The 14766-nt window shown below is 35.2% G+C and overlaps 2 protein-coding genes across 17 annotated transcripts in view; one reads left to right on the top strand and one right to left on the bottom strand.

Annotated features, from left to right (window-relative positions):
• The window catches only part of lap (phosphatidylinositol-binding clathrin assembly protein lap), a 105909-nt gene extending 103561 nt beyond the window's left edge, over positions 1-2348 (bottom strand). For all 16 annotated transcript variants that reach the window (XM_071589300.1, XM_071589301.1, XM_071589311.1 and 13 more), the window contains exon 1: positions 2081-2348. In XM_071589300.1, coding sequence (XP_071445401.1) covers positions 2081-2222 — 142 coding nt within the window. In that variant the 5' untranslated portion in view covers positions 2223-2348. The remainder of the gene's footprint in view (positions 1-2080) is intronic.
• Positions 2349-2571: 223 nt separating this feature from the next.
• On the top strand, positions 2572-11024 carry ArgRS-m (arginyl-tRNA synthetase, mitochondrial). The gene is made up of 9 exons (XM_071589287.1): positions 2572-2663; positions 2739-3082; positions 3186-3438; positions 3588-3872; positions 3985-4339; positions 7336-7463; positions 9176-9324; positions 10177-10251; positions 10825-11024. The coding sequence occupies exons 1-9, from the start codon at positions 2628-2630 to the stop codon at positions 10973-10975; spliced, it is 1776 nt and encodes a 591-aa protein (XP_071445388.1). The 5' UTR covers positions 2572-2627; the 3' UTR covers positions 10976-11024.
• Positions 11025-14766: the final 3742 nt, after the last annotated feature.

The following is a 14766-nucleotide window of genomic DNA, read 5'->3' as shown; positions in this document are numbered from 1 at the left end:
AAGGACCTGGGGAGGCAACTGCCTCCATAGTAGCCTGAGATCTAAGTTGCTCGGCTGTGAAGCGGCTGAAGTCGGCCGATCGATTCAACGAAATGCTAAGGGGTGGAATGGATGGGGGTGGGGTTGGGGACAGGAGGGTGGATGAATTACGGGGTGGAATGGGAAAGAGGTCGAGGGAGAACGGGATGGAAGAAAAAAATTTAATGACGCCAACTCTACAGTTTTACTTAAGACTTATCGAATTTGATTATGCTAGTCACAACGCTCGACCGCTTTTGTTTAGTCTGAAATACCCAAAAACAAATACCAAAGGTGAGGGCTACTGCGCCTGAGCGCAGACACCCTTCGACCAACCTCACAAAAAAATAAAATTCCACGCAGACACGTAAGTGTTCGTGCTCGCAAATCACACCGCAGTCTAAAGTGTAAGTCGATTATTTGACTCAACGTCGTAACTACAATTTGGAATAAATTTACGAGTGAAAAAACGCTTCACATATGAACACCCAAAGGCAAATTTTCTGAATAAACCAATTATAGGACTGCTGAAGAACGAAATCGCATTCAGGGCAAAAATCCACGCAAAATAATCAAATAATCCCTGTTCAACGCAAGAACTCAGCAATCACTTCTTCGATCGGTATATTAATGGGAGGGCGATGAACTGTCAAAGAGGGTCTCAGTGACGAGGTCAAATTTTACTATTTCATTCGTGAAGGTCAGCGAACTTATATGTAAGACCAAACAGAAAGCTGGGATGAGAATACATCTTCATCGAATCATCTTTTCCTCGTGGACAACTGGGCGACTCGTCACGTACTCTTAGGACATGATGAGAACCAATAAACGATGAGGTCGCGTCACCCTTGCATGAAGGTAATAATAACTGGCGGTAACCCAGCGTGGTTTAAAAACCGAACTACAGTGACGAAGACAGCAAAATTGAGAATATGCATGGTAAAACAATATAAGAACAAGTTGTACCCAAGTAACTTCCAGGATTACCCAAATTTAGAGAATCAGGAATGTAGCATTTAAAAACTTTCTAATTGGGAATCTCAAAAATCATTCGAGTATGCCCAACTGTGCATTTCAGAAGGATAGTACCAAACGCATTCAACGGTTTCACAAATAGTAGTAATTATAAGTCCATTTAATTGATAGATTGCAAATATAATTATTAAGTAATAAATATCATTACAATGAGGTGCTATAATGACTACTAGAAGGGTTATGAATCGTTAAGAGGTTCTAAAAATCTGAATGATCCATTCGAAAATCGTGGTGCATTTAGCTAGTGGGTTATTACCATTATTAGCCAGTAACACTAGTGATTTTCCACGCGAATAAATATTTAAATTCCATTTCCACATTTAGCGATATACTGTCATCACTCCACAACGCTGCAAGCTGAAACCCAACAGGAACTTATCGAAGAAATTTAACAACTACTATAAATATATTTCTCTACTTTTCCAACACGAACTGAATAAAAACTTCAATTTTCAAACAATGATCTACTTCATTGTTATATATATATGTTAACAATCGTCCGGAATTATAAGTGCTCACTAACGAAATCCCACTTCATTATACAATAAATTTGTATTGGAAATTTCCTCATTTCTAGTTAATCTACAACAATTAACAAGACTGACTGAAAATAAAATAAATTGGCACTATGATAGGCTTATTGCAATGCACAAGAACCTTTACTCAAATAGTTAGTACCCCTACTTCACCAACGTTAGCTATACAAAGTAAGTTAAAACAAAAATGAACTGGAAGATCGTTCTAAAATCAATGCTCTTCTAGCACCTAATACAAGCAAGAGTGAAAATTCAAAACAGTGCCTTGGCTGTACTAACATATCCTTTGTGAACCTCAAAACTAATGTAAATAAAGTATTAACAAACCAAAAATGGACCATTATTACACATTACTAAAACCCTGACCCACAATAGAGTTTCTTTGAAATAAACAAGTTCTTAACAATTATCACTGAAGACCAGACAAATATTACGATTTCGTTTAAAATATACTTCCCAATTATATTCCTTAAAACAAAGTATTTACTTACAATCAAGATGCTTCTTTTTAGGTCCAATCAATTCCTCTGTAGTCGCTTTGCATACCGATTTCGCCAACCCTTGGCCGGCAATGCTGTGCCTGGCTGCCAGTAGCCTGTCGTTAATTGTTTGTCCAGCCATTTTAACACTCATAATAAATAAATAGACTTATATACAAGGAAGGGCTTAGAAAGCCCAAATCCTACGACGACCACCAGCGAAATGACACTTTAGCCTGACAGGTCAGCTGTACAAACCGATACTCCAAATCTGTAAGATGGCGACTACGGCACAGGTGGTGACGTCAGAACTAGAATCTAGTCAATTGGAAATTTTGATCTTATATATGCACTCTGTTTCTTTCCTATGAATTTTTACGCTAGGTTTTAAATACCATTAGTATTTTTAAAGAATTTTACCACTCATATTAACCTTATAAATTGCCCTAAGTCGAAAAACATTAATTTGGAACATGAGACAAACGAAATATATTTAGAGCGAAGTACGATTTGATGCCGGATTTTTTTAGATGAACTTGTAATTTGGAGTTTATCTTAAATGGCATCTTCGTTGAAGAGAATAATACTTCAGAAGGTTGTTTGGATTCTGCTTAGTTATGTTTCTTCTCGACGGGATCTTATTTTGTGAAATAATTATTATGTTTTTCAGATTTTAGATGCAGCGCGTAACAAAGGTGAAAATTTCTATTCGTTTCAAAAGAGTATGCTACAAGGAATGTATGTATCCAGCTCGAGAAATGAGCTTTTACAAGTGAATGTTCCTGTAAGTGAACTAAAATCTTTAGGTCCGAAGAAATCATTATCCTCATTATTTTCTTTTGAATCGGATAATACCATTGAAAACGTTCAATTTAATAGTAATAAAGAGGCATTAATTTCGATAAATAGAATGGCATTCATTAGGAGTGTATTAAATGAATGCGTGTCAAAGAAAATACATTGTGATAACGAAGTGACAGTGAGCAAGGGAAGTACAGTTCTGATAGAATTCAGGCAAGTGGTTCCCTTTCTTTGACTGGCGATATCCTTCGTGCACACTATATCGAGAGATTAAAAATCAACAATAGTGGTCTAATAATATCTTCATTTTTCACAGTTCACCTAACATAGCAAAGCCTTTCCACTTAGGTCACTTGAGATCTACAATCATAGGTAACTTTATTGGAAACATTTATGAATTATTTGGTCATAAAGTTACCAGGATCAACTACCTTGGTGATTGGGGTACACAGTTTGGTCTACTAAGTCTAGGACTTCAAGTCGATTCTGTGTCTGATGAATATTTGGAAAGTGATCCTATAAATGTTTTGTATTCAGCATATGTTAAGGCCAACAAAATGGCTTCTCAGGTACTTAAATATTTCATTTAATTTAAACTCCTCTGTTAACTATATTTGAGTGTATATTTTAATTATTTATGCAGTCAATGATATATTCTTGAGGTTTCGGTATCCATATGTGTATCTGTATGAACTTCAACCAACCGCCCATTTCTTAGGATTCATCATTGGCAGAAAAGGCGAGAGAAATATTCCAAGACCTCGAGAATAACGCCATAGGCAAGGAAGAACTCAAAAGTTCAAATGCTTGTGCAGATGCATTAAATCAATGGGAAAAAATTAGGAAATATACAGAAAAGGAGCTTAGCCATATGTACTCTAGGCTAGGAGTAAGATTTGATGAATATGCTTGGGAGTCAGAGTACAGAACTTGTAAAATTATGCCCATGCTTGTGGAAATGGAACAAACAGGTCTATTGGAGGTTGACAGTTGCGGAAAAAAAGTATGGAATTGGTTGTTGAATTTCAAGCACTCATTTAATCCATATTTGTTATTCATCCCCTTTTCATGTGTTATGAATCAGAGTATGAAATCTTATGTGAAATTCATTTCAGGTAGTGAAACTGGAGGATCATATAAAACCTATAACACTGGTGAAAAGTGATGGGACGACTTTATATTTAACAAGAGATATAGCTTGCGCACTTGATCGTTACAAAAGATATAATTTTGACCAAATGCTGTATGTGGTTGATAATGGTCAAAGCAATCATTTTAAATCTTTATTTTCCATTTTGGAGAGGCTTGGAATTTTCTCCTGTGTAAAGGAAAAATGCCATCCAGTAATGACCCATGTTAAATTTGGCAGAGTTCGTGGAATGAGCACTAGAAAAGGCACATCTGTGTTCTTGAAAGATATATTGGATGAAGCTCAATGTATCATGAAAGAGAAGATTTTGAGCTCTCCCAGTAAGTCATTTTAAAAATTATTTATTAGCCTTTTGCATGAAGTAAGTCTTCTAAAATGTTGACATTCTATTTTTTTATTGTTTTCCAATTCAGGTGAATTCGAGAACTACTTTTTGTGTTAAGTCATATTACATTTTATTCTTTCCCATGGCACAGATATTAATCTGTCAGACCAGTATTTTCGTATAGAAGATAAAGAGTAGTGCTTATTAAATAACAGCATTGGTCCGGTCGCTAAGCATTGCCGCTGATTATTTTTTTATTATTTCACATCCATGTAATGCTTACTTAACCAATTTATCTCACAAAAAGTGCATAATAATAATAATACTTATTCATTTTGAAAAATGGTACAACCATATTAAACGTCGTCAGTATAAATATTAGTTAACATATAAACATAATTTCTTAAGTGCGATGAAGATTGTCACAAAAAAAATCATCCAATGAGTAAAGTGGGTCAGCAAGTGACCAGGTATATATACCCTTCTCTTGAAACTCTGGATACCATCTAATTTCAACTAAATAGGCAGATAGTTATTCAGTCGTATGCTCATATTATGAAATGTGTTGCAAGTTGATGACAATCTAAAATAAGTAGTATTTAGATTTGATTTACCTCTTGTGAAGTAGTTTTGGATGTTAGATCTTAATTGGTAAGTTTCCAGATTAACCTTCACATGAATCAGAGCCTTAAAGATATGTAAACTAAATACAGTCATGATTCCATACCTTATAAAAAAGGTTTTGCAGGAATCATGTGGTGGTATATTAGCAAGAGCACGAATAGCTCTCTTGTGTACAAGCAAATTTTTTTAACATGTGGGGAACGACCCCATTACTCAACACCATAATTCAAATGACATTGAAAGAAGGCATGGTAAAGTGTTAAATGATACTCATTTGAAATGAGAAAGTTGAGCTTTCTTAACATACAGGTATGAACAGCTTTACTCAGTTTATTACAGGTCTGACTGATGTGAGTGTCCCAGTTAAGTTTTGTATCTATATAAATTTCTCGTATTTTAGCTGTTTCAACATTAGTAATTTTTTATTTAAGACTGCACACAATATGCTGAGTTTTGTTCGTATTTAAATGTAAATGATTAATAGTAAACCATTCCTTAGCCTGTCTTTGGGCAGCGCTAGATCGCACTGTTGTATCTTATAGATGTTGACATTTTTGCACAAAAGTAGTGTCATCAGCATATAAAACAGATGTAGGTTTCAAATAATAGGTAAATCATTAATCGTGATGATGAAAAGTACTGGGCCAAGCACAGAGGCCTGTGGTACACCACATTTTACTTTAAGAGCTGTAGATCGACAGCCATCAAGTTCAACCAATTGGTGGCGATCATCCAAATAGGACTTCATTAGTTTCAGTGCAACTCCCTTAATACCATAATATTCTAGCTTTGTTAGTAATATTGAATGATTAACACAGTCGAAAGCCTTACTAAGATCACATAGTGTCACAGAGACTGACTCCTTCTCTTTAAATGCATTGATGATATAATTAACTATGGACTCTAATGCCAAAATTATAGATTTCCCAAATTAAAAGCCATACTGTGATTTGGAAAAGAGATTATTTGACTAAGAAAAATTACATTTTTGATCTTTCATAATTGTTATGTCGTTATAACCAGTATGAGAGTTTTCTTGGTAGAAGTCAGTCAAATGAATGTACAAGTACTTTCAAAGGGACAGGTGTTGAGGGATGGGACCCAAGAAACGTTATCCAGCCGGCCTTTGTGGTGGTGGAGTAACGTCCTTGTCTGCCAATCCAAGGGTCATGGGTTCAATTCCAGCCTGGGTGGGTTTTCCTCCACCTAGGGCTTGGGTGTTTGTAATCTTCTCCAATGTTTTCACTGTTATTAGTCTGGTGTAAAGGCCAGAGAGTACTGTTTTCAGACTTAGGCTAAATAAATAAAGATTCTGTCTGGAAAGTGTTATGAACACTTGGAAATATTAACCAGTCCTAATGTTGTTGCCCTGGATCATTTGGTTAAAAATTCATTGAGTATTAAATCCATAAAATTTACTTAGCATTTATTTTGTTTATGAAAATGGTGGTGTCTCTGATACCCAATTATTCTTGGAACTATTTTTCAAACAACCTAACCCATGACTACTATGGTCTAAGATGAATGAAGTCTAAGTCAAAGATATATGATAAAGTTATATCTAGAAATACTCGCGTTCATAAGGTGGAGGGACCTGCTTTCCCAACAAGCTAGTGATTGATGATACATCAGGCATATTGGGAACCTAAGCAGTTGTTAATGGCCTGCTTTTCCATAGCGATATGGCATTTTACACTCTTGGTTCAAAAAATTATTTCACATCAAGTTTTGAAAAATAATTATTAGTGTTCTTCACAATTCTCTCTCTGCCTTAAAATAGTTCTACTAAATATTTGACCTTGAAAATATTTATGCAAGGAAAGAAATATTGTATTTATGAACTACTTTGAGATCAATACTCAGGCAAGATTACTCATCGTTTAAATGAAAATCCTTTTTTCCCAATGTTTTCGATTGAATTCAATTTTTTTTATCTACCAAGTGCTTCTTTTAATGAATCTATATTGGTTGAGCACTATGTATTACTGTTTTGATTATCATTCAAGACCAAATGAATACTCCCTAATGCATCCTATGAATTGTTCATTAAATGAAGAACACAATGTATATTGCCACTGTTCTTTATTTACGTTCAACTAGTTTCATCAGGTACCTTCTGGTACCTGATGATGACGCCTAAGCATTGAAACTAGTTCTAGGTAAATGAAGAACAGTGAAAATAAACGTTGTGTTCTTCATTTAATGAACATGAACTTCCACAAAGTTTAGCTGGGAATAATTGAATGCTATGAGTTGTATTAATAATCTTTCTTTAGTCTTAACATGTAACATGAACATCATAGCTCTGTTATTAAATCCATTTGCAGTTATTAAATTTGTCCATTCTTCTTCTTATGGCCAAATAAGATACAAAGATTTCATTGGATATGATTGATGAGACTGCAGGAATATTGGGAACCTCGGCAGTTATTATTAATGACCTTAAGCAGAGACGCCAAAAGGAGTATGACTTTGAATGGAGCCATATACTTCAAGTGAGTTCGCATTTACACCATCTGGATTTCAAATTGAGTCCAATGCTGAATGATTAGTTTCTGATAAAAAGAAATGGTTTTTGGTTAAAGTAATAAGCACCTTGTTATACTAAGAAAAGGACTTGAGAACTAGGGGAGGAGATTTATGAAGATGTCTGCTGAATTGTTTGGAAGAAGGTTTAAGCTCGTGAGATGATGGAGCTTCAAATTATATCATTGTGTATTGGTTTGGGTGGTAGTTGTGGTGGCTGTTGGGAATTACAAAAGACTTTCCAGTTTAGATTTCAGCAGAAATTTAAGACATCAAAGGGGATGGTCTAAGCGATGGTCTCTGGGATCAAAAAAATCCTGGAGTCCCATGTTAAAAAGGATTGGGACATGGTAGTTCAGTGAGTAGAACTTGACTACTGACTAGAGGGTCTGGGTTGGATTCCCAGGAATGCCTCAGGGTGTCCTTGGCTTCACCCAAGCTGTGTGATTTTTCGGGCACTAGATCTTCCCAGGAAACCATAGATGACTCAGGGAAAAAGAACTGACCTTCCTAACCTGATGTGTGCATTTCACTTCATGGGAGTTCAAGAATGTGAACAATGGGTTTTTAACCTCATCATTCAATGGGTATTGTAAATCATCTTGTGGCTGAGAGGGAATGGGTGACGGAACATTGTTCTTAAGTATATGTTTCTAGATAACACTATGCGATGGTGGTTGAGGAAGGATAAAAAGAGATACCTGGTCAGGCTTTGTGTATAGGAATGAGGAGGGAGAAGGTGTCAAAACATACTGGTAATAACTGGCAATGCTTAGTGGAAGTAATAATAGCAATTTTCCTGTCCACTGACCATACATATCATGGAGGTATAAGAGTCATCAAACCCAAAGAAAGTCCAAAATACAGATACATTTTAACACTATGAACATTCTTAAAAAAGGAAATATGCATGAAAGTATGTAATGAAAAACACATTGCACTACACCTTGAAACTCAAGCACCAAATAAATGTACATGGAGAACAGATTTCTTATTAATTTCATGTGGAAAAGTTGATAGGAGAATCTCCTGGGCATTGGGGAACAGGTGGGGATTAGAGAGAGTTACGATATAGTTTAGATCTAGACAAAGAACTTCATTGGTGAAATCTGAGAAAGATTGAGTATTTTCTTTTTTTTTAGATTCAAAGCCGGTTCAAAGTTTTAACGGCACATTACAGTAAATGAAAATTTTTCAAACGAATAAGCACAATTAAATTATAATTCATTCTTACTGAGTGTGTTGTTCCCACTCAATTAGTGATGTGTGAGCTTGACCATGACAGTGTAAACCAATTTAGTGCCGTCAAAAACATTTGCTCAAATAAACCATAAAAAAACCATAAACACATTAAAATCCAAAGGTCAGTTTGGTAGGTGATGGTAGAGTTCACCCAGTACTAAGCCGGACGGCGTGTGAAATTCACACATCCAGGTAGGGGGCCAGTGCCTTTCCCTGTGCCAGTTATAGTTTCCCAGGAAGATCTGGTTCCCAAAAAGTCACATAGCTTGGGTGGAGCTGCAGGTGCCCAGAGACTTTCCCAGAATTGAACCCGGGACCCTCTGGTCAATAGTCCAACGCTCTACCCTCTGGACTACCACGACCCATCTCCAAAAAAACATGCTTTAGATATCATAATCCATAGAACAGTAATTGATGCATGTTTTGTGTCTTAATATAGGTTGATGGAGATACTGGCATAAAATTACAGTACACTCACAGTCGTTTATGTAATTTGGAGAAGAACTGTGGTCTTGAACTTCCTTTGTTGTGTGAGCCATCACTTCTGTCCGAACCAGAAGTAACTAATCTTGTACGAGAAATTGCTCGGTAAGTCTTCAATTATATCTGTTTAAAACGTGAAGTAGATGTTCCATCAAAGTATCCTTTCAATCATATTCCTGTGTGTATATTGATCTTGATTATTAGCTCTGAAGAAGGAAAAAATATTCAAGTATAGGACTTGAATATCTGAGGCGAGACAATGGGAGTTTCCAGCCTACACCAATTTTGTATTTCACCATTCATTACTTGGGAAATTTATCATAATATTTTACTGTATAATATACAAACTTATTTTGTGACCGCTCAAATATCTACTGGCATATTGAGTAGCTTCAGGCACAATGTGGTGGAAGTCGAACAAAATGAATAACTGATCGTAGCACTTTTCCACTTGATAATTTTTTTTTATTTGATGACTGGGTTTTGATGTATTACATCATCATCAGGTAAACCATCACCTGAAGATGATGTTATACATCGAAACCCAGTCATAAAATCAAAATTTTATCAAGTGGAAAAGTGTTACAATCAGTTAGTCATTATCTACAGACATATTCTTAATTCACTAAATAGCCTATGTTAGTCTATCAAGAAAACAGATATTAAAGAAAGAATGTAAAAGAAATATATTAATGGACAATCAAATGTACTCTAATGAAGGAAGTCTGTACTACTGTGTGGTGACGTTGTTGTTACTGCCCTCTTCTTTTTCTGCATGTCAATAGTTATTTTTTTAATTTAATTTTTGTTAAGATTTCATAGAAAAATATGATTCATGCATTGTATTACATAGCATTGTTAAATTGATGGTTTAATAATGATTTTTCATGTTTCCCGATAATTCAAATGATAGACAAGCATTTTTACATTATTATAATTAGATTATTTTGTTTTCAGATTTGAAGATGTCATTATAAAATCATACAAGGAGTTGGAGGCTTGTCACCTTGTTGTATATCTTTTCCAGTTGTGGTAGGTAAAAATTTTAAATTTTCTTTGCAAATGTTGCTTTATTATTATTATTATTGCACCTTACCATGCAGAGTGGCAAGTTTAAGATTGCTAAATTGAATGGCCCTTGGGTGATAATATTTTTTATATTTTGGTCCAAATATGCCCAACATGTCAGCTATAAGAATTAATATAATTGATAAAATTTGTGATAAATAAAAAGTTGTATCTGATATTAAATACAATTTAAGTAAACCATAATGGCCACACTTGTTAGTAAACAAAACGGATAAAGAAGGGCAAAAATGACATGCCGGTTATCATTGTATTTTGTTGATCCCATTGCTAATGGCTTGCAATAAAGCTTGAATTTGTGATTACTCTGAATCCTCTTTAATACCCTTCAGAATTGTAAAAATGAACACTACAATAGTTACAAATTCAGCAATAAATAGTGTCAATGTATAGGCTTTAAAATGACAATTGATGTGCAAGTAGATGAAAATAATACTAAGTAAACCACCAAAAGTTAATTTAAAATATTTATATTATCCTTATTATTTCCAAACATTAACATTATTTCTTACTTTGCAGCAACAATATCAGCAGAGCTTTTAAGGTGCTTCAAGTGAAAGGTCAAGGGAATGATGTTGGATGTCAGCGCCTTCTACTATTTCATGTCTCTCGATTGATCCTTGGTCATGGCATGAAAATACTAGGCATCAAGCCACTAGAAAATATGTGAATCAGTTTTGAAATTTGTAATTAAGAATAATAAAAAATGTAATTTATTACTTTTTTGTCAGTTCATTTTCTAATGAGTGAAGAAGATACTGTCTTACTATACTTCAAAACTGAAAAAACTAAAAACCATTCATTTTGCTTTTGATTTCAAAGTGTGATCAAATTTTAAGAAGTCACTATGTGATAACAAGCTAATAGTTCAAGCCAATTTTACTAATCCCTCTTCTCTGGCCACAATGAGTTAGGCTGCTTAAACTGAAAAGACATGCCAGATATGACTACATGGCTAGACATCAAGTGGAAGTATTTATTGTTTAGTTATTTTATTTAAAAAGGAATGCAAATGAAAAATATATATTGTTAAATACTGGGCAATCAAACTTCATTTTAATTCAAAAGCTACAACTTCCTTGTTACCCAAAAAAGCCTACTACTTCTATATATTTTCAAATGTGTCATCACTTAGGGATCAAAATTGCAGGTAAACAAATTATAGGGTTTTTAGTGTCCAAGAAAACTGGAAAATGTATAGAAATTGTATTTTCCCTGGGAAAAAGAGGAAATATTTTGGGAATTATAACCAATCTGAGGATATCTCATTATATCTCGATTAGCTCATTATCCAAGCAATACTCATCCATACATTTTTAGACTTGAAGTACCCTGCAAGCCACTGCTAGGGTGTGTGGCAGGGGGTGAATACACACGACTAATTTTGACCCTACCGAGGTCAGATAATGTTATCGTGTTCCCTTATCATTCTTGGAAAAAAACGTCTTATATCTATCTGTTCTATGCTTGATCTCTCTTATTTTATTGGCATGATCTCTCCTATCGTAGCATGATGAGTGTAATGATACATTTTCAAAATCACTGCTAAAGAGACATTATTCCAATTTATGCTAGAGCATTAATCTGTAATTTAGCCTTCACTCTGTGTGTTATTCCTAGCCTAGCTCTTCTAATATTTTGGTTATGCTACTAAGTGTATCATAACGACGTTTTACTAATCTAGCTCCTCTATGCTACTACTGTTGTACTATCTAGGTTCTGTGTTATCTTCTGTTAGTTTACTGGGAATGAACTTGTTAATGCTGAGCTCATGATCTTCAAGGAAGTGTTGCCATGTATCCTTATCATTTGGGTGATTACACTCTTTCTTATAACTAGCAAATTGATTCTGTAGCACACGCTTCAGGCCAAATTAGTCCCCTTCTTTAAACAAGTAAATTTTCCTTTTGGGCTTCTTATTTTGGACCTCATGTAGCAAAAACTTAGCATTTATGTACTGCCCTGTGGTCACTAATTCTTTTTATAGTTTCTATAGTTAAGACTTTTTTTGGGTATGTTCACAGTTACAAATCAAGAATTTTATCACCCCTAGTTAGAGAAATGACAAGCTGATGCGAGGAGTTCAAAATAAAAGAATGCAATAGCGATTTGCAGGTATCTATGTCTTTACCCCTCATTTTAAAACTAAATGTGCTCTAATCAATAGATGGGACATTGAAATCTCCACCAATTGTAATGTTGCAATCATTGCATTGGGATAAGAACACTTTGATTTCCTGATGTAATTCTAGCATTGAATTATCTTTGTCATGCGGTGGCCTGTAAAATGCATATACATAAATTCTTTTGGATTCAGGACTTTTAGTTGAGCACCAAATGCTTTCCAAACCATTACCTCAGTCCTGATGACGCAAGAATTTTTAACTGCAAAAAAGACACTGAACCAATTCTATTTGCTCTGTCATTACTGTAAATGGAAAAGGATTTTGGGAAAACTTTACCGTCAGCAATATCAGTGGATAACCAGCTTTCTGCCCCAATAATTATATCGGCATCCGTGCTTTGAATAAGGTGATGATATTCAGCAACTTAGTTTTTTAAACTTTAGGAAATAACTACCCATACAGATGTTTCCTTGACATTATGGTTTTTTGAATTTTTAATGAGGATCATCTTCTTATTAACATAGAATCCCTCATGAAATTTTCTATCCGATGCCATCTGATTCCTGTTAAAAGAACTATTGCTAGCACTGAACCCTCTTTCACCGAGTAACATCACAAAGCAATGTAATGCTTCTTGAGATATTGGAGGGGGAGGGTTCTGTTAGGAATTTGGTATCACATAACATACTATCTGATCTGAAAAAGAAGAAGACCAACATCCATTTATTTGCCCTGGGTTTGAAGCAAGTTTCCATAAAATGGAATTCAGGTTCAAAAAATTATTAATAAAGGATGAAAGATAGCAAGACATTGTAGTCGGTGTGTTCATCAGCAATCATGAGGATTATAAATGTATGGTAATGACAGGCAAGATATATTATAAAGATTTGGCCAAATATTTACATTTAAAGAACTTCACTGAAAGTGGTGATTGACTAGGCAGTGCATGAGGCATAATATTGATGATATAAGAGGGTCAAAAGTCCTAATGGTGGCACACCATGAATTACAGATATCTCATATCTATAATGTGGATGGAATGAGCATGTACTGAAGAGCTTTGACAAAAAATAAATACATTCAATTTAAGAAGTGAATCCAATGTTCCTGGACAAAAAATGGTAAAGAAAAGTTGCCTCTACTTCAGTGTGCTAATGCTGATTGTAGCCACAAGTTAGTGTTTCCGTGGGATGTTGACAACCTTGAGCCCTGAGAAGGATAATTGCATGTGATTGGCCGCTGGCATAGGTAGAAATCTCTTGTAAGCTCTGTGTGTTTGAATGCTATGCGACGGACGAGGGTCAATGCTATCTAGTAGACCTAAGCTGGAGTAGGTAGGTAAGGTAATCTACTGGTCAAGGTAGGTTTTTGGATGGACAAAACTACCAAATAAATATTTTGTGACTCCAAACAAAACACAATCCAACAACCTACTCTATATTAGGTCCCTCTTAATCTCCGAGTACTTCCTTCCTCTCTTCCGTCCAACATCCCTTTCCTGTTCCTTCCCTTTCCTCGTTTGCCGAACATTCTCCCCTCTATTGCAGTCTTCAACATCCCACTGCCGGTAAACACCGCCTTAATCCACTTTTTCTGCCTCCATAGGATTTCTCCCAACAAACCCCTCTCTTCGCCCACCATACCAAGTACTTCCTCATTTGTTTTCTTCTCTGTCCATTTCACCTTCTCCATTCTTCTCCACACCCACATTTCAAAAGCCTCCAATCTACGTCTATCCTCCTGCTTCAATGACCACGTTTCCGCACTGTACATAGCTACGCTCCATATCAAAGTTTTTATGAGTCTTTTCTTAATATCCTTACTAAATGTCCCTGTCATCAACTCCCTCCTTGTGATAGCCTCTTTGCCAACGCAATTCTTCTCCTTACATCCCTACTACTTTGACCGTGCTGGTCCGAAACACTTCCGAGGTACGGAAACTGTTCTACCTGCTCTAGTTTTTGCCCTCCTATTTTAATGTTTAACTTAGCCTTTTTCTTTCTAGAAAATCGCATAGCCTTTGCTTTATTTATATCCCATATCTGTCGCACTGAATTTCCTCTTAGCTAGAGTGTGTTATGTTATTGTATGTTGGTTTAATCGTTTGTACCATCCTAACCCACTATTTTTAATGTAATTTTTTTTAACCCTGAAATTCCCTCACCATATCCTTTGCCAACCATTAAGGGTACAGCTGGGGTTGATCTTTCCCATAATGAAATACTATTATTAAATTGTGACAAATCACTTTGCAATTTTATTAAAGTAGTAATAAGCAATAATATAATTACATCTCAAATAATATTACACACCAACTCAAAATTTTGCATTAATT

The sequence above is a fragment of the Hetaerina americana genome, unplaced genomic scaffold (assembly GCF_022747635.1).
Source record: "Hetaerina americana unplaced genomic scaffold, ioHetAmer1.1.p SCAF_36, whole genome shotgun sequence".
NCBI classification, from domain to species: Eukaryota; Metazoa; Arthropoda; class Insecta; order Odonata; family Calopterygidae; genus Hetaerina; species Hetaerina americana.
This window is presented reverse-complemented; position numbering and strand designations above follow the sequence as displayed.